This window comes from Camelus bactrianus, chromosome 18 (genome assembly GCF_048773025.1).
Source record: "Camelus bactrianus isolate YW-2024 breed Bactrian camel chromosome 18, ASM4877302v1, whole genome shotgun sequence".
NCBI classification, from domain to species: Eukaryota; Metazoa; Chordata; class Mammalia; order Artiodactyla; family Camelidae; genus Camelus; species Camelus bactrianus.
In genome coordinates this window covers 19,529,326-19,549,898 of record NC_133556.1, presented here as the reverse complement: position 1 = coordinate 19,549,898, position 20,573 = coordinate 19,529,326, and the positions used below count along the sequence as shown (strand labels likewise).

Genomic DNA, 20,573 nt, shown 5'->3' with positions numbered 1-20,573 from the left:
CTATTGAAGTGATCAGGTGGTTTCAGTCTTTCTTTTTGTTAAAGTGGTGTAACACGTTGATTTGCATATGTTGAACCATCCTTGCCACCCTGGAATGAATCCAACTTGATAATGGTGTGTGATCCCTTTTATGTATTGTTGGAGTCAGTTTGCTAATATTGTGTTGAGGACTTTTGCATCTGTATTCATCAAATTATTGGCCTGTAATTTTCTTTTTTTGGTGTTTTCTTTGGTCTTGGTAACAGGGTGATGGTGGCTTCATAGAATGAATTTGACAGTGCTTCCACCCTTTCAGTTTTTTAGAATAGTTTGAGAAAGATAGCTATAAGTTCTTCTTTGTATGTTTGTAGAATTCTCCATGGAGTTGTTCAGTCCTGGACTTTTATTTGGAAGGAGTTGTTTTATTACAGATTCTATTTCACTTCTAGTGACCAGTATGTTCAAATTATTTGTTTCCTCTTGACTCAGTTTTGGCAGGCTGTATGTTTCTAGAAATTTGTCCATTTATTCCAGGTTGCCCAATTTGTTGGCATATAACTGTTCAAATCTCTTATGATTTTTTTTTCTATATTTTTGTGGTATCAGTTGTAATTTATCCTCTTTCATTTCTTATTTTGTTTATGTACATTCTCTCTTTTCTTCTTGGAGATCCTAGCTAGAATTTTGTCAATTTTATTTATCTTTTCAAAAAACCAGCTCTTGGTTTTATTGATCTTTTCTGTTCTTTTTAATTTATATTTTACTTATTTCCTCTGATCTTTATTATTTCCTCTCTTTTGATGACTTTGGATTTTGTCCTTATTTTTTCTAATTATTTTAGTGTAGTTTAGGTTGTTTATTTGGGATCTTTCTTATTTCTTGAATAAAGCCTGTAGTGCTATAAACTTTCCCCTTAGAACTGCTTTTGCTGCATCATGTATATTTTTTAAGGTTGTGTTTTCACTTTTGTTTTGTCTTGAAGTATTTTCTAATTTCTTCTTTGAGTTGAGTTCATCATTGAACTATTGGTTTTTTAGTAGCATGTTGGTTAGTTTCCACGTAGTCATCCTTTTCCTGTTTTTCTTTCTATAGTTGATTTCTAATTTTATACTGTGTGGTCAGAAAAAAAATGCTTGGAATAATTCCCATCCTCTTAAATTTGTTGAAGTTTGTTTTGTGACATAGTGTGTGGTCTATTCTAGAGAACCTTCCATGTATGCTTGAAAATAATGTGTATTCTGTTTTATTTACTTACTTACTTACTTACTTACTTACTTACTTATTTATTTATTTATTTATTTATTTATTTATTTATTTATTTATTTATTTATTTATTTATTGGATGTAGTGTCCTATAGATATCAAGTCCAACTGGTCTATTGTATTACTTAGGACCTCTGTTGCCTTATTGATTTTCTGTCTGCATAATCTGTCAGTGACAGTGTTATAATCTCTATTGATAATCTTTCTTAGTTCAGTTAGCATTTTTGTTACCTCCTTTTTAAACTCTGTCTAGTAGATTGGTGAACTCTGTTTCATTATTTGTCTTCCAGGGGGTTTCTGTTGTTCTTTTAATTGGAAATGTTTCCTATGCCTTAGGAGAAATAATCATTTTCTGTGACATTGAAAGAGTGTTTTTAATGTGGGAGTACTCCTGTGTAAATTGTGTGTGTCTGATGTGTTTGGTGTGGCAATGAAAAATTAATCAGTTGATCTAAGAAAGAGATGGAAAATTTTATTTGAGCTAAATTTGAGGAGTATTTCCTAGAAAGAGCATTTCATAAATCTCTGAGAACTGTTCTGCCCATTAGAAGTCCAGGCACAGTTAGGTAAGTTTTTTGAGATAGAGGGCTGTACATTAAATGATGTATCATTGGCAGTTTACACAGTCCAGGTCTAAGCATCATCATGGCCATTTGCAAGATAAGAGGGATATTATCTTTTAAGAAGTTGTCTTATTTATGCTAGAAGAATGTTGCTCTTTATAGTTGAGCAGGTTGTCCTGCCAATGGGGGAGGTTTGAGCGATGCATAATGCAGATACACAATGTACAGTAAGTATGAGAGAGGAGACCAAGGGAGGGCTGAGAAAGTTACTTATGTTTAAATTTAAGTTGTCTTTCAATAGTTTTATTTCCCAGGTGTCAGGGCTGGTTTTAATATGGATGCCAGCCATGTCTTTCTCAGGGTGTGCTGGCCTTATCCCCTTGATGGGGCAGGCATGGTTGGTCCAGTATCTAGTGCCCATGATGAATGTGAGGTAGAGTTTCTTTCAACTCTATAGCTGTCATCATCATCCCGTCAGTGGTGGGGTACACTCCCTAATTGTTGGAATAGAAGCTTTGAAGGTCAAGTTTGATCAGGCTCCTTTGTACTTGTGTGCATGCCCTATCCCAAAAGAAGAGTTGGTGAAGCAGGTGAGGCCCATGTGGATTATCTGCCACCTGTTTAGGAGTCTGCAGTTCCACTCAGAAACAGCCTAAGGCCTCATCCCTTTTTCTGTTGTGTATATCCCAGAACTAGTGCAAGGCAGTGGTACAGAGTAGGCTGGAACTAGGGTTCTGGATGTTATGGCTTTAGGAATTGAAGTGGTTGTGCTCCCATCTGAGATCTTGGCTGCCCCTGTAGCAGACTTCTCTCAGGAATTTTCTGCCCCAGATCTAGTGCTAAGCTGTGGTGTGCAGTGGGCAGAGCAAGTGTGCTCTCTCTGGGAGAGGACCCACTGTGTACTCCTGAGTGTGCTGATAATGGCCTTTGCCACTCACCCAGATCACACCCCAGGCCCTCAGGGCTGTTTCTGTATAACTAGATTAAGCCCTCTCTTAGGGCCTGTCTGCCCAACCTTCAGCACTTAGCTGCTGTGTGCTTCTGCGGCGGCTGCCCCACACAAATGCCGACAGTGACCCCTGTGGCTACACCTTGTGCCCCATGCACGCACTGATAATGGTCTCCACGTCTCCACTCAGATCACACCCTAGGCGCCCTGGCTAGTATCTGTGCAGTTAGACCAAGTCTCTGCCCAGATCTCATGCCAGACTATGATGTTGAGTGAGCAGGGCCAGGGTGTTCACCTTTTCAGATTAGGAAGTGCAGTGAGATGACAGCCACAGTGCAAGGCTGTCTCCACCCTGATTGTCAGCAAGCCAACATGTGTGCACACTTCCCAAGTAGAGTCTAGGCTTCTTTAGCCCATCTGTCTGTCTCAGCAGATTTCCCATCTCCTCTGTGCAGGTCTCCAGCATGGGATGCCCAGATTGTGGTTTTACTAGTTCACTCCCCAGGGCAGTGGTCCACCTGTTTGGACCTTTTCTTCCTTAAGATCCCTCCCAGGGGTACAGGTCCTGACCCAGTGCCTTTTTTCCCCATTTTACTCAGTTACATGGAGATCTTTCTTGCAGCTCTGGTTGTGTAGGAGTTCTGCCAGTTTCCAATTCTTTGCCAGTTTCCAAATTCTCTGCCTATTTCTGCCAGCTTCCTCGTTCTCTGCCTACTTCACATTCATCCTTATTTATAAGGTAAAGTCTTACAATAATGCCTCCTCTTCCTGGCCCTGAATTTTTGTTTCTTTCTGGTAGCCCCAGGAGTTTGTCAAGTGTTCTAAATCACTTATCAGTTACTAGTAGAGCTGGGAAATCAACCTAGACAGTCTGATTTCAGATCCTGGTTAATTAATAACCTGCCATGCCACCTACACCATGAAGGAAGAGTTTAGAGTTTTGTTTGTTTTCTGTCTTAACACCTACACTTAACATGGCACATGGCAGATGTTCGGCAAATATTCATTAAACATAAGAATTAATCTGCTCCCGTTTACAATGTTATTCATGGAGGTATTTCCAATCTCGCAAATTATTGAGTGACATTTTGGGCTGATAGCTGTAATATGATTTTACATGTTGTTTGTTTGTTTTTGCTGATGTGATTATTTCTTTGTTTCATATTATTTCTTAGTATTTTCATAAGAATTGGGAAAACTGCTGGACAAATTCATCTGGAAATTTGCATGAATAACTTATTGATCTTTGTTCTGTGCTTGAAGTTTTGTACATATTAGAAGCTCAGTAGGTGCTGAATAAATTTAAAATGTAGATATACACAACTTCTCAAATATTTCAAATGTTTATTGTTTTCTTGTCATCCTTTAAGCTTGGTTAGAAAATTAAGTAATTCAAGTGTAAGTAATTTACTCATCTAAAATTTACATTTTGTTAGATCATCTTAACCTCTTTTTTAAAAAAGTCTTTACTCCCTTTGTAGAGTTGAAGGATGGATTTTTCGTGGTTCTACAAATTTATGGTTCTTGTGTGGAAGAATTTTATTTTAAAGGTAAGCTGTGAACTACCTATAGAATTTTTGAAACAGCTGAGAGACCACAATGGGAAAATTCTGATAGCTCAATCACTGCATTTCAACTTAATACTGTTTCATTTTTCTCAGTTCTAGGACTAGGGGTATCTCTTCAAAATCTGAAGAGTCCTCATAGAGTGAAGTGATAGCAGAATGGCATATAGAAAGGAGAGAAAAGACAGTCCAGGAAACCTCTGCTATGATAGAGTGAAGCTGTTCTTTTGGGCCATCTATATGTCTTCTTTTATGAAGTGTCTGTTAATATAAAATAATTAGTCATTTGTTAAGTTAATGTACTCTTAGAGCTATTAACAATCTTTTTTTCTCTCATCTTCTAGAGGCGGCAATTCATTGCTTTAGTTGTGGAAATCATCCTAACATTACTATTTGCTGGTATCCTTTTGTTAACTCGTAAGTTTATCGTTATAAGGAAGTATGGACCTTTCAATTACTCTGTTCAGCCTGTGGATGAGTTGCCTTCGTTCCTTAGAGACACTCCTTCTTCTGGAGCATGGGAATTGGCTTTCGTGCCTTCCAAAAGTGTTGTGGTGAAGAATATTGTTGAAACCGTGAAAAGGGATTTACACTACAACTTTAAAGGTTAGAAATTAAGGTTTTCTGGGGGAAAAAAGTATTATTCAACTGTTTTAGGGAAAGCACACTTGTAACCTTTTACTGGGCATTAATCCCAAGTGAAACATTGTAGGTGATCCGCATAAACAGAGAGTAACCTCCTAAGTATAACATGGACTTTGTTGAACTTGAGAATTAAATTCCTATAAAATATTTCTCCCTGGAGCCCCAAACAAATAGTAATATTTTTAAATTGGGAGATCAATTTTTATTATTCTTGGTTACCACCCAATTCTGTGATACTGTCTTCCTTCTTTCTGGTTATGCTTCTTGAACTGGGTAAGTATTACTCCAGGAATATACCTCATAGTGTGCCAGAAGTACTCAAAGGAAGTGTATATGCTGGAGCCTTCATTCAGGATGCACACTCAGTAGTCAGTTACTTCAAAGATCATTTATGTAAAAATGTTGCACAAGTCATATATGAATGCTTTGGAGAAGACTCAAGCTTCAAGAATTATTTTTAAAGTGCCCAGTTCCTCACTTACACATTCTCGACTCAATTTGTCTCTTTTTTTCTCCCAGAGATAAACATTGTCAGAATTTTGGTGGGCATCTTTCTACTGCCCCTTTCCTTTACACGCGTATATTTATTCAGTAGTGTATTTTTTCAGTCTTTTTTTTTTTTTTTTTTTTGTCTCTCAAGGATTTTGAGAGTCCTTGAGAGTAGATTCCATCTCAAAATATTTCCTGTTTTTAAAAAACACTATGGCAGAAAAATGCAAAATCTCAGTAATTTTTGAAGTATACGTCCCAATAATTTAGTCTTCTGTAGGTTGTGCTGTGTTACTAAAAATAATTTATAATCTCCACTCTGATTTCTTCTTTGATGCCTGGGATTTTAGAAGTGTAGCACTTAACTTCCAAACATCCGAGGATTTGTTATCTTTCTGTTGTTGATTTCTATTTCAATGTCCTATAATCAGAGAGTATAATCTATGATTTCAGTTCTTTGAAAATTTGAGAATTATTTATAGCCAATTCACTATGTATTTTGAGAAATGTTCCATGCGAATTTGTAAAGACTATATATTCTGTAAATTTTGCTTGTAATGTTCTATAAATGTCACCAAGGTCAGGTTGTCAAGTTGGTTAATCATTGTGCTTTTCAAATTTTCTATATTCTTACTATTTTTTGTCTGTTTATTCTCTCAGTTGATGAGATCGGTTTTAAATTTCCAGTTTGGTGTCATTAGTATTAAATCGGTTATATATATTAAAATAATATTATAATTTCCTTTTTGCTTACATATTTTGAAATTATGTTATTAGGTCATATAATCTTTGTGTCGAATTGTTTTTAAAAAATATTTCTCAGTTCTGCAGTCTTCACTCATCTCTGTTTTTAATAGATTCTAGATTTCTAGAGAAATGTTTTGTTTTTTAATTTATTAACCATATTAACCATAGTTGCTCTACCAGCAATTTCTGGTATCTGGATTTCTTGGGTATATTTTTTCCAAATCATTGAGTTCTGTTTTGGAGCATATCTTGTATATTTTTATTAAGTGACAGATATTATGGATAAAAAATATTAGATGCTCTTGAAGGCACTTTATCTAAACAGGGTTAGGTTTTCTTCTGGATGGTTATTAGAGTACTGATGGGTCAGCTTGCCTCCATGCAAGGTTGGTTTTAGGCTTCAGTAAAGACTGCTCTATTTCAGTTTTCTTTTTGCCCCTGAGGCATACCCGTTGTCCTGGGACCCGGTCATTATTCCTAGGATGTGGCCCTTCTAGTCTGGAGTATTTTAGAAGGCCCCATTCCTTTGGTGGAGCTTGAACTTCATTCTGTCTCCCCAGCATTGCCTAGCTGCTGAAATTACTGCTCAGCATTTCAGCCTGCCACCTGGTATCATCCTCTTGGTTTCTTAAGAGTCTTATCCTATGCATGCTAGGTTTAGAGTTGGTCAGTGGAATTTACATGCTAATTTCTCACCTTACTTCTCTGCTATTCTCTTCTCTTTGGAACGGTGCTTCTCAAGTCCCAGCCATTTTGGCAGCCTGAACTCTCACCTTTTTCTCTTCAACTCAGCAAGTCTGAAACTTTTTGCAAAAATACCAGGGAGGATATGACACTCACGTTGTGCATGTCCCTTTTTCAAGGCTCATAACTCTGTAAGTTCTGCTCATGCTGGTTGCTCTCAAACAGATTTCACCAAACTGTTATGCAGTGGGGAAAGTTCAGTCTAATATTAGCTACTCCATATGGCTAGAAATGGAAGTCTCTGAATGAGAATTTAAAAACTATCTGCTAGTTACTTCCATGTTTATTACATTATAGTCAGGGACAAAGTCTTTAAGATGTTGATTCCTCAGAATTTATTGATATTCTTTTGTGTGTCCCAATACATGAGGAACCTAAAAAATTCCTTAAGTACTGTGTGTTGATATGTATTCTGAATGGCCATGTACTAGACCCCTTTTAGGTATGTATTAGATTTTCTTGCCCTCACCTGCTCATTGGGTCTCAGCTTCATTGGAGAACCCTTGCCACCACTGCCTTCACCTGATCATTTAACCACTCCAGTGCTCTGAGGCTTGCATCCCCCAAGGTAACATAGCACAAGACTGAACTATCCCGTGATGACCTCTCAGTGTGGGGAAAAAGTGAATGAGTGCCTAACTACCTCAGCTATAAGGGAAGCTACTGGAGAAAACTAATTGTCTCCAGCAGCACCAAGGGTACTGATCTGGGGCCCCCATGACTTGAAGTGGGGAGAAGATCACGAAAAAGGAAGATAAGAATATCAAAGGGCATTAAAGGGACACACAATTCCTGCTGACCGCACTGAAGATTTCAGCAGAAGTTCACCCATAAGCCTCTGAGAGAACCTTGACAGAAGATCTCCCCACCAGGCACATCTAAGACCTTGAGTGCTAAACGCACAGCTCCTCCCACTCTATAGCCAGCTCCTTGTGTAACTCCTAAGTGCAGCAGTGAAGAAGTGTCCAGTAAACAGAGTGCTATCAGACAAACCAGGATCTATGGGCAAGAGAAAAACCAAAAACTAGAGCTGTATTATTACCTTCTTGGAAATAAAAGAGAGATTTCCAGCAGCCAGCCAGTGAGTTGTAAGAACCAGAGGAAATATTACATAAGAATTCTGCTGCAGGAGGAAGCAAGAAGTGTAGAGCAGGTGTATGAATAGAAGGTCAGAGAGAACTCCAGAGTTAACAGTACACCGCGTCTGAAGGCAACTAATGAAGATTTGAGGAGATGTCTGCTACTTCAAATGAGACGTCGGCAATTCAAAACTATGAGGAACATGAAGCATGTTCCCAAATGACAAGAACACATGTCATCCCCAAAAGATAACAGCAGTTCTTCAATGACTGTGCTCAAAGGCATAGAGTCTTACGATCTAGCAGATTAAGAATTCAAAAATCGCTATTTTGAGGAAAGTCAACAAGCTACAAGAAAACAGTCAAGTCAATGAAATAAGAGGAAAAAAATACATGAACAAGGTGAAAAATTTGGCAGTGACATAGAAATCATAAAAAGAACCAAACAAATTCTGGAGCTGAAGAATTCAGTGAATGAAATGAAGGATGCAGCAGTGAATATCTGCATCGGGATAGATCAAATACAGGGAGGCTGCTAGTTTTGTTTCCCAGAGTCTGTATACAGTCCCAGAGACATTCTTCTCACTGCAAACACAGCCTCTAAATCAGAGACATCACAGCCAGCAATGTTGATAAGGAGTTCCTGGTACCGCTAACATTTTATAATCTAACTCAGTAACCTTAGGTTCAGTGCTGCAAGAAAGTAAACCTCAAATTTATCTTATTAGTCCTTCGTGGATCCAGGACAATCGAGGTTATGCTTTCTATGATCCCTTTTATCACAATTATAAATCTATAATTTTTTAACCAAGCTCCTCATCGGTAACAGCCTCGAAGGACAGTCACATGTTTGTCTGATACCATATTTGTATCATATTACAACTATTAATATTATGGCCTAGAAATGCAGTATATTTTCTGTTTGTCAAATCTAATTGGGTTATGCTTGATACCATCCCCAGCCCCAGTTTGAAAAGCATTAATGTGCTCAGGTTTGAGCTAATATCTTGGACACCCCATCAACCATGAGTTGCCAGTATTAGCAGCAAACCAGAACAATCTTTGTTCTAGTATTTGCCCCGGGGTTCCTTGAAGCTGATGAATGACTTACAGCAGAAGAGTGTTGGCTGAGTGTAAACTTGCATCTGAAGCTGAGAGATGTCTGATTCTTTTAATGATGAAAGCTACTACTCTTGTCAGTGTTGCTTGTGTTGACCTTGGGAATTGTTATATTGCTGACTAGAGGTCGGTTTTGAGTTTTGGGCGTAGAAAGCCGTGGGGAATGATGCTATATCCTTTTTCTAGTGGCTTCCTCAAATACTTATCTTGGAGACATATTCTTGTAGGTGCATGGTCACCTCCCAGGCCAAACATTGACCCAAGAGCACAAGAATCAGAGTCAGTTCCAGAATCCATGACCTCATCCTTCCCTTCTTCCTTTGGATCAGACAGTCCCTTTGTTTTATAACCATCTAAGTGTCTCCATCAAGTTTCCATATGTTCAGGAAAGGTATTGTCTAGGATGGGGGCTAATTCTTTGAAATTGCATGTTGTGTGTTTTTTTTTTAAATAGATATGTGTGCAGAAAATGAGTGGAGTGGAAAGTGGCTAAGGGAACTGATTTTACAAGTCTTTATAAGATTCAGAAACAGTGATACCTGGGAGTCCAGGTGACAAGTATGGCAAAGAGTTGGGGAGATTGTGGCTTGTGAGTGGGAACTTTGAAGCATGAGATACTACCTTTGGTAAGGCTATGGCGTCCTCACAAGCTATACTGTCAACAGGGCAATAATGAGGCTTGTCGTGGGAGCGTTTGAAAATCCAGTCATTGACGGTTTGCTAGAGGGAGAGTTGTGCAGTCAAGCCACTTAAATCTTAGTAATAAAAATGCATGGAACTTCACTTGCACCTGTGGGCTATTGAAGCCTTTCCTGTTTACCTCAAAAATATGTTTACTCCTAAGAAAATCTTTAGTGTATACAAATGTGCATAAAGTGTCTTGCCTTATGTTTAAGTCTTTAATCCACTTGGAGTTTACTTTTGTGTACAGTGCGAGGGAGTGTTCTAGATTCATTGATTTACATGCTGCTGTCCAGTTTTCCCAACACCATTTGCTGAAGAGACTATTTTTATTCTATTGTATGTTCTTGCCTCCTATGTCAAAGATTAATTGACCGAAAGTTTGTGGGTTCATTTCTAGGCTCTCTGTTCTGTTCTATCAATCCATAAGTTTGTTTTTGTACCAATACCGTGGTGTTTTGATTACTGTAGTTCTGTAGTATTGTCTTAAGTCTGAGAGGGTTATTTGAGATTTGCAGATACTGCAGGTATATGTAAAATAGATAAACAAGTTTATACTGTATGGCACAGAGAAATATATTCAATGTCTTGTAGTAGCTCACAGTGGAAAAGAATATGAAAATGAATATATGTATATTCATGTATGACTGAAAAATTGTGCTGTACACCAGAAGTTAACACATTGTAAACTGATTATAACTCAATAAAAAAAACAAAAAACAAAAACAAAAACAAATGTACATATAGATATTTAAATGACAACATATTTTGTCTTAGAAGGGTGCAAATGATGCCACATTTTAAAATTTTAGGCTAAACTTAATTTAAGCCAAATTCATTGATAGGTCATCTCAAATACTGAAACACAATTACCTCAAATATTAAAATCATAAAGTGGTTTCATTCCTTAACTTCTAAGTATTTTTTGTTAGATATTAAAGATTCCCATGGTATAAGACTTTGAATAGATTGCATAGGTCAATTTTGTTCTTATTTCCCTTTGTGATGGAAATTTCAGAATACCAGTTTGAAACATTACTCATCCTTAGCTTATTTCAACATACGGTTATTACAAGGATTAATTATATTTTAAGCTTGTGATAAATTTTTTTTAAACTCCTAAAAACTTTTAGGCGTTCCAAATATCAGTTTGTTATGCCAGTGTCTGAGCAGCAGTGTTTTAAAATTTGTGCTGTTTTGATAGCCTTTCATCCACGTAAGGTGGGTTGCCCATCTTACAGATAGGAAGGGCTGTCAGACAGTTTGCCATTATGTGGTCAACTCACACATTAGATTTTTCTCTCTCTACAGTTCAAGGCTTTTCTTCAGAAAGAGATTTTGAAGATTATGTTAAGGAAAAGGATAACTCTAAAAGAGTGATGGTTGCTTTTGTTTTTGACCACGAGTTCAAAAATAGTGATGATCCCCTGCCACTTAAGGTAAGAAAATTTTATGTACAAACCTAAAATTTGTTCTTCCAGTTTCCAGAAATTTCATCAAGCAGAGGTATCAGTATTCCATTTTATAGGTGGAGAGACTGTAATTTACCCAAGGTCATACTGCTTTTACATACTAGAACAAGCCTCAGTAACTTTGGCATCTGGACATTTATTTAGCCATTACTTTTTGCTGATGAGAAAATAATTGAATTTACCACCTACCAGGCCTTCTACTTACAAATCGGACTCATAGGAAATATTGACACCTAAAGATATTGCCTTTGCTACTGTATCTGATACGGGAGTTATCTCTAGGTGCATATGATGGTGTAGTAAATACACATTTTGCAGGTCAAAAGATCTGGTACGTTAAAATGGATGCATCTTCACTGGCATGGAACACAACACAAAAACTTTCCTCTTTCTTTTGAGTGAATTTTATGATTTCTCTCCTAAATCTAAACCTAGAGGTTAATGTGAAGGCTTCGCCAAGCTGAATCAGAATTAGGACATATTCAGACACTTTGGAAGATTCTGATAACAGCCCCCAAGAAGGAGAGGCACGGACAGAGCTTCGAACTTGGTGTCTCTGGTGTTGAGGCAAATAAACAAAGTATGGTATAGATTAATACATGGAGCCAAAACTCTGCATTGAAGATGCAGATGGTCATCAGTGGAATGACGAAGTAAGGAAATCACTAAGTTGTAAGCAGGGTGGTAGTTATCTTTTCATTCTGTCCCATCACTCCCTCACTCCTTTCATATAGGTCAGGTTCCCTCACGTTACTGGCTCCATGTCAGCTGATGCTGATGAAGGCTCAATGATGTACACAGAGACTTGTCAAAATGCTTTTGGTGCAGGTTCAAGCTTCACCTCTTCTGCGTTGTATAATAATCTCCCTTATTCGGACCCCCTCATTTGAGCTTATGCTTAAGATTGCTAATGTGACTTGCTCTGCAGTGTCTCTCCCAACCATACAACCATACACCTCTCCTCCTTCATACTCCCAGAAACACTCTACATGTGTCTCTATCATTGAAGTTACTATGATGTCAATATATATGTTTCCTTAAATGGAATTTGAGCTCCTTGAGGAACAGGGGCTATGTCTTAATTCTTGAACATGTAGTAAGTATCTAAAACTTTTGTCTTGATAACTGAATATATGAATATTTATCTAGACTTATGACATCTGCCTGCCCCCTCCTGATCTTTCTGACTTTTCTGGTCTGATCCTTCTGACTTTCGGCAACTATTGGACCATTTTCTGTCTTGTAACACTACTTAGACCCAGCATGGTCTGCCTTGAAGTTGAATTAGTTCTCCAGAACTAGTATCATCTTTTCATTTAATAATTAAGTTATACAACACTCCACGTTTACATTTTATCACATTCTTCTTCTGTCCTCATGTAGGACTTTTCTTACACTGCATTCACTTTTCAGAAAGGAAGAGATTTTCCTCCGAGAACACTTGGCTGACATAACTGGAAAGGAAATTATGGTGTATCTTTGGTATATTTCATTTCAGTATGCATGCCAGCTATCTATTTCAGGAAAATACATTCACAATGGTGTGTAAGCTTACCACAAACCTACAGCAGACCTACAGCAAGTTTGCCCTCTCTTCCTGATGTTCAGAATCTACTTTGGTGCTTATCAGTCTGCCTCAAAATCACATTTTCAATTGTACTTTTTTTTTCCCCTCAATCGTACTTTAACTATTTCTTATTCTTACTTAATTATATTCTTTGTTTATAGATATTGTTTGTTTCTTATTGCTCCTTCTAGGTAAAATGTCATCTGCGTTTTAGTAGTTTTCAGAGGAACAAGTATGTGCGGTTTAATCGACCTGGAGGCTGGGAAACAGGCGCCCTCTTTCCATCTCTTCTTTCTGTGGGACCCAGAAATGAACATTTTGCAGATGGAGGGAGTCCTGGTGAGCAGATCTTTAACCATACTCATTTTAATATCCTAATAGTATGGTAAGACCCATCACATGTTTACAATTATATATCTTCAAACTTGTGATGAAAGTTGTTTATTTTTTACTTACTGTGCTCGTGATTTTTTTCTTTAAAAATTTTCAGTATTCAAAAACTCATATGAAAAATTCTATACATTGGAAACAATATACTTTTATCCTTTCCTCGTCGTAAGCCTTACATTTTCATGTAGATTTACTTGTGAAATTTGACTTTAATGACTTAATGTACACATCAAAATGATTTATTACTACACGAAAAGGATTTGCTATAAAATTTTTAAATTGACTAATTAACTTAATTAAAATGAAATACTTCTCATCTGAAAGGCGCTTAAAAGGCAAAAGTCAGAGGGGAGAAAATATGACAGAAGATTCACATTCAAAACCTATAAAGGACTTGTAGAGATTAACAGCAAAATCAGTTTTTAGATGTCATGGCAATGCCAAATTTCTATAAAAGATTTTATTAGCTTTTACTTTCTACACCAAACTCATGTACCAGGAAGAAACTGTTTGCATGCTGTCGCAGATCCAGGGGTCACACTGGGTAGCACTTCCTCAGCAGACATCAGCTCATACAACTCACTCAGTCTGAGCTTCATTTAGTTTTTCACATGCCAGGGGTACAGAATCAAAGTATTTGCCTGTCCAATAATTAATTCAATTCTCATTCCAGTTGATTGAAATTACAGAAAGTAGCTCTATAATTTCATGCACTGTTTTACTTCTAGGAAGTTGAGAATTAGGATCCATTTTTAAAGTATTATTATATATTTGTTTGGGGAAACGATGTTAGCTGCTGTGACATTCAGACTACGAGAAGGCCCTCAGTACAACAAATAACTTTGTCTTTGACACACTGTAGTTACCTTTTGTGTTGTTGTTCAGCTCAGCTATTTCTTTTTCTATTGTCCTGAGCAATCCTTGTTTTGTTTTGTTTTCATTTAGGTTACATCACTGAAGGGTTCCTGGTTATGCAACATGCCTTGAATAAAGCCATCATGAAATATCATGACCACATTGCTGTACAAGAGCTGTTCAAACATGTCACCGTTTTTGTTCAGAGATTTCCATACCCAATATATGATCATGATTACTTTTTAAAAATTTTGGTTATTTTTACCCCTTTAGTAATCTTATTTATCTTTGCTATGAATCATCTTACCCTCATTCAGTCTATTGTGTGGGAAAAGGAAAACCGATTGAAGGTAACTCCACTTTTCTTGCAGGAGATAGAGCCTCTGTAGAAAATGTTGGATCTGTAGGGCAAATTTCTGTGGAGGGTTGGATTATTTCTACTCATTCAGCACTGGTGGATGGTCATGTTTCAGTGAGCACTTGTATCTCTTGGAAGTTTTGTAAAATTTGTTTTTATTGGAATTCTTGGTTTAGTTTTCAGTTTTATTTCTAGACGACTACTTCACAAGAACGTTACAGATTGAATTTAAATGCAGAATGACCTAAAATCTCTCTGGAATAAAGTAAGCTACAAAAAATAATAATAATAATCAATTGGGCTTGTGGAATCATATCTAGATAAATTTAGATACAATTCAATTTCAAGACTCTATGATTCTGTGATTATTTTACCAGCTTGTGGTATTTGAATATTTTTTTCAGAGCGGCCTCTAATAGCCCCCTCCAAAATTGTATCTAGGGAGAGAAAATATTGTGTTATGGCCAGAGGCTTTGTAGTTCAAAATCCAATCATCTATTTAACCAATGATTCATTCAGAGTTATTTATTACTGATTTATTAATTGCCTGTTTTGTTTCAGAGACTGATAAATCAAAGATTTAAATCCTGTCTCTAGTACTTACTGAGTCTATGACATGATATATAACTTTTCTCGTGTATTTTCTTGCATGTAAATTGAGTATAATAATACCTAATTTGCAAGGTTGTTATGACATTAAGCAAGATATTATGTGAAAAATTGTCACCCTCAAATCACCTAGACCTACTGTCATCAGGCATAAAGGCGGAAACACATACTGAGTGCTCCATAGCAGTGGTCTCTCCGTTTCATTTATCTCCTTTGTGTAATCATCGGTTGTGTCATTTTCACTCTTTCCTTACTAGTGGCAACACCACTTTACAGATCAGGGTCACACTGTTTCTCACTGTCTAGCTCTTCTCACATCTCATTATCCATTATCTCTCCTATCAATCTACCTCGTAGGTTGTTGCCAGGATAATTGTCCTGTAACACAAATGGCTATAAATACATTTTAATTTCCTATCTTTACTGCGTCCTTGCCTTTACTGGTGAGCTTTTCCATTTTGTAATTTTCTTGTTTCTAGGTGTTGCCTTTTCTTTTCCACCTCAACGAGTTCCTTTAGCATTTGTTGTAAAGCTGGTTTAGTGATGCTGAATTCTTTTAGCTTTTGGTTGTCTGTAAAGCTTTTGATTTCTCCATCAAATCTGAATGAGAACCTTATTGGAGAGAGTATTCTTGGTTGTAGGTTTTTCCCTTTCATCACTTGAAATATATCATGCCACTCCCTTCTGGCCTGTAGAGTTTCTGTTGAAAAATCAACTGATATCCTTATGGTAGTTCCCTTGTATGTTATTTTCTGTTTTTCTCTTGTTGCTTTTAATATTTTTTTCTTACCTTTAATTTTTGTCAGTTTCATTACTATGTGCCTTGTCGTCCTCCTCTTTGGGTTAATCCTGTGTGGGACTCTGTGCTTCCTGGACTTGGGTGACTGCTTCCTTTCCCAAGTTAGGGATGTTTCAGCTATTATTTCTTCAAATAATTTCTCAGGTTCTTATTCTGTCTCTTCTCCCTCTGCAAGTACTAGTGTGTTTTATGTTATCCTAGATCTCTCTTAAACTAGCCTCATTTCTTTTCATTCTTTTTTCTTTTTTCTCTTCTACAGTAGTGATTTCCACTACTCTGTCTTCTACCTCACTGATCTATTCTTCTGCCTCATTTAGTCTGCTGTTGGTTCCTTCGTGTGTATTATTCATTTCGGTAATTGTATTCTTCATCTCTGCTTGGTTGTTTTTTATATTTTCTAACTCTTTGCTAAAAACCTAACTTCTCACTCTGTGCATTTATTCTCCTCCCAAGTTCTCTGATCATCTTCACAATCATTTCTCTGAATTTCTTGGGTAGACTTCCTATCTCTGCATCACTGATTTCTTCTGGGATTTTATCTTATGCCTTTGTCTGGAAGTTATTCCTCTGCTCCCTCATTTTGTCTAAATTTCTATTTGTATTTTTATGCAGGTTAGTTACATTTCTAGACCTTGGAGAAGTGGCCCTCTGTATGAGACATCTTATGTGTCCCACAGTCCATCATTAATTAATATTATTAGAATGTTCATACTACCCAAAGAAACCTACAGATTCAGTTCAATCTCTGTCAGATTTCAGTGGCACAGGGGTTGCTATCTTCTCTGCCATGGGCAGTCCTGACAGAGACTCTTCACAGAGAGAGTTTTTCAGGTGCAGTTTTCTGACTACGGAGAAGACTCACTTGAGTCAGTGCCAGTAAGACATGAGCCAAAATTGACTGCTGAACAGCCGTCAATAAAAAAGACTGGAACCTACCAAAAAAGGGTCTTATTCAACTGGAGACACAAATAGAAAATCACAGCAGGACAGTAGGAGGGGTATACTCATGATATAATTGGGTCCCATACACTGTGGGTGGGTGACCCACAAACTGGAGAAAATTATATTGCAGAAATTCTCCCTCAGGAGTGAGAGTTCTGAGCCCCATGTCAGGCTCCCCAGCCTGGGGATAGGGTTCAATCTGTAGACCAGTTTGAGGATTAATGCCATCTTAACAATGTTAAGTCTCTGACCCATGAAAATGAGGTGTCTTTCCTACACTTAGGTTTCCTTTAATTTCTTTCAGCAACATTTCTAGTTTTCAAAGAATTTAATGCTGATATATCAGTAAAATTCAATGAAATATTTTAAATAGCCTCTGAAGATAATGCCCCTTACTTGAATCTTATTGGCTTTCTACATTGTATTCTTAGCTAAACTCTTTGGATGATCTTTTGTTAAAGCTTGAAATACCCCATATGCCTATGAAGAATATAGTTCATAAAGACTACTGGTAAAACTCTAAGGTTTTTATTCCCCTTACTTTTCATCCTAGAGTTTGCTTTTAATTTTTTTAATTGAATTCAAATATATTTACATTCCTTTAATACCTCCTGGAAGAGGACACAATAAAAAGAATTGGGATATTAATCTAGCTGGTTTATAGTTTCAAGGTTTTTGCATGTCTGAACGTTATCAGGTAAATTATTGGTGAAATCATCTCTGGGCTTATAAGCATTGCAGCATCACCACTTACTAGCTGAATAATTTTAATCAAGTCACATAATATTCTGACATTTGATTTCCTCCTCTATAAATTGGGCATGATAATGCTAACTATTTAACCCATTTTGGTTGTGGTGGAAGTTAAAGTAGAAATATTTGTGAATGCATTTTGCATAATTATATTGTTTTATATGATATATGGTTTGTGTTAACTTTCCCATAGGAGTACCAGCTCATGGTAGGACTCAGTAATTGGATGCTTTGGGCTGCCTATTTCTTCACATCCCTCTCTTTCTATTCAGTTATCATCTCTTTGATGTGCCTTATTTTCTTTGCCAAGGCAAGTGTCTATTTAACTGCATCATGCTGCAGCCAAACTTTGAGAGGGAAAACAGAAACATGGTGTGGGCCTAATGGATTCAAGTTGCCAGGGAATAAAAAATGTTGACTCCACTATGGAAACCAGGGACTGCTTAGTCTCTCAGCAAATTAAACTTTAAACCTAGATGTATGTAATGCAGGAAAAATGGGTGTGGGCGTGAGGAGGGCTGTGTCCCAAGCCTCAGTTGAGCCCCTGGGACGTGCCCTGCCTAGTGTGGGTCCTTGGCTTCAGGCAGGAAAGAACTCAAGAGTAAGCCACAGCTGAGTAAAGGTTGATTTATTTAGAGAGATACATCAAAAGGCAAGAGAAAGGCCATGAGGCGTTGGGGTTGGGTGCTCAGATTAGAGTAAAAGTAAGTACACACTCCACAGACAGAGTGCAGGCTGTCTCTGAAGAGGAGGGAGAGAGAGAGGCAGCCAGGGGCAGTGTTACCAATTTCTATGGGCTCAGTAATTCACATGCCCACAGGAGGGACCATTCCAGCTGCCCTGGGGACAGGGCTGGGATTCCCAGGAATTAGGCATCGTCCTTTCTTTGGCCTTTTGCGGTTAGCCTTGGGGTTGTCATGGCGCATGTGGACATGTTATTTATCATGCTAATGTTACAATAAGCATATAATGAAGCTCAAGGTCTACTGGAAGTCAAACCTCCTGCTATCTTAATCCTTAAGGCCAACTGGAAGTTGAATTTTCCACCATTTTGATGTTAATTGCTGTCATTCCTTGAATGGCTGTGCCCTGCCCCCTTCCATCCTGTCTCTTGCGGACCTTTTGTAGTTAATAAATTGTCTACTCTCTATCTCCCTGAGCATTCTCATTGGTTTCATTAGAGCTATTAAAATATTTTTAAATGTTTCATTTTTCTTTTGCTCTGACACTGCTTGGAGTATGACTTAACTGGCTTCCTGATTGCTTTGCTAGATTGAACCCGTGCCAGTCATCCAAAACAGTGACCCATCTCTTGTATTTGTCTTTTTGCTGTGTTTTGCCATCGCCACAATATTCTTCAGCTTTATGGTTAGCACGTTCTTCAGTAAAGGTGAGTCTAAAATTCTTCCTGGGAAAGATTTTCAGTGACTAAAGGAGGATTGTATTTGGGTGTTTCTTTCTAACCTTCAGCTGCTAACTCATGCATGGTATCCCTGTTTATCTATTAGGAAAGGTGGAGAATGAGATCGTTTCTGTATATTCTGTTGGAGGGACTGAAGTCTGCCCCTATCTGAGGATGATAGTGGAGTATGTGAAGAGGAAGAAAACAAAACTGCTTGACTGAAATAATGGGTCCTTGCACTTAATTAATAGATCCCTATTGTGTGCCTGCTGTTGAAATATAGCCTCCAAAGAGCTGCCATTGACCTTGGGGACATACTGTATTTGCAAAAAATGATTTGACAGGATATGCAGAGAGCAGTGAAAATAAGTGGAGCATAGTGTACGTGTGAATAAAAAATGATTAAAATAACTCAAATTTAGATTAAGATAAACCTAAGGATTCTTCCTGTAGAGGTTTGCTTTTAAGTATTTTTGAAGGACTGGAAGACTGGTACAGGAAGTCAGCTGAATAGACACAAGTATCCATTCATTCATTCATCCAAATCTTTTTGCTAGCACAATATCTATATTAATATATGGGGGCAAATAAAAATTGTTTCTTTGCCCTTTGAGGGCACATATGCCAATAACTTTATTTCATTTTATTTTAATTTTTCTCAGTACATTATCATAGTTATTATTAACTGATGGGTCCTCATGGGGACATGATTGTACATACAACAAATAAGCAACAAAGAAAGAAAGAAAGGAAAAACAACCCAAAGGGTAGAGAAAAGTAGTGTGTCAACGTGAGGCAGAATATGATATACTAAAGAGAATAGTAAGTGGTAGAAAAAAAAACAGTGATGTTTTCTATTTCTGGCATCATAGCAGGCTAGATATTCTGAACATTTTAATCTGCTTCTTTTGGTACACAGGTGTAAGTCTTTCACTATGGTATATACTCAGGAATGAGATTGCTGGGTCATAGGGTTTGTGAATGTCCAGCCTGACTATGTCAAACACAAAGTGCTTCTACACATTTACCATCCCACTGGAAGAAGATGAAAATCCCAGTTGCTTCATATCTTTGCCAAAATTTAGTATTGTCTAGCTTAAATTGTGCCACATTAAGAGATACAAAATGTTATGGAAACTTAAATTTGCATTTTCCTAATTACTAATGAAGTTGAGTATGTGTTATTAATATGAGTCATATGTGTTTCCTTTCCTGTAAAATCTGTTAATGCATTCTTTTATAATTATCGATTTGCAAGAGTTCTTTACAGAATACTGTTACATACCTTTTGTTAGTTGCAAGTATGTTGCAAAACTTCTCCCAGCTTGGAGATATCTTTATCTTTTATGATATCTTTTAATAGTTACTAATTCCAGTCATATATAAGCAATATCATATGCTATTTTTCTTTCTCTTTCTGGCTTCACTTAGAATGATGATCTCCAGGTCCATCCATGTTATTGCAGATGGCATTATTTTAGTCTTTTTTACGGCTGAGTGGTATTCCATTGTGTGTATCTATATATCTATAGATATATAAACACATATATATATATACACACCACAGTTCCATTGTGTGTGTGTGTATGTGTGTGTGTGTGTA

At 37.2% G+C, this 20,573-nt stretch overlaps 1 protein-coding gene across 5 annotated transcripts in view; it reads left to right on the top strand.

Moving 5' to 3' along the window:
* The window catches only part of LOC105073770 (phospholipid-transporting ATPase ABCA3), a 118,858-nt gene extending 98,786 nt beyond the window's left edge, over positions 1–20,072 (top strand). For 4 of the 5 annotated variants that reach the window (XM_074346227.1, XM_074346226.1, XM_074346224.1 and 1 more), the window contains 5 exons: positions 11,135–11,262; positions 13,054–13,201; positions 14,198–14,457; positions 18,841–18,958; positions 19,077–20,072. In XM_074346227.1, the coding sequence (XP_074202328.1) occupies positions 11,135–11,262; positions 13,054–13,201; positions 14,198–14,457; positions 18,841–18,958; positions 19,077–19,192 (770 nt within the window). In that variant the 3' untranslated portion in view covers positions 19,193–20,072. Of the gene's footprint in view, positions 1–4,235; positions 4,804–11,134; positions 11,263–13,053; positions 13,202–14,197; positions 14,458–18,840; positions 18,959–19,076 lie in introns of those variants that run through there. The other variant, XR_012500335.1, reaches the window with a different exon arrangement.
* Positions 20,073–20,573: the final 501 nt, after the last annotated feature.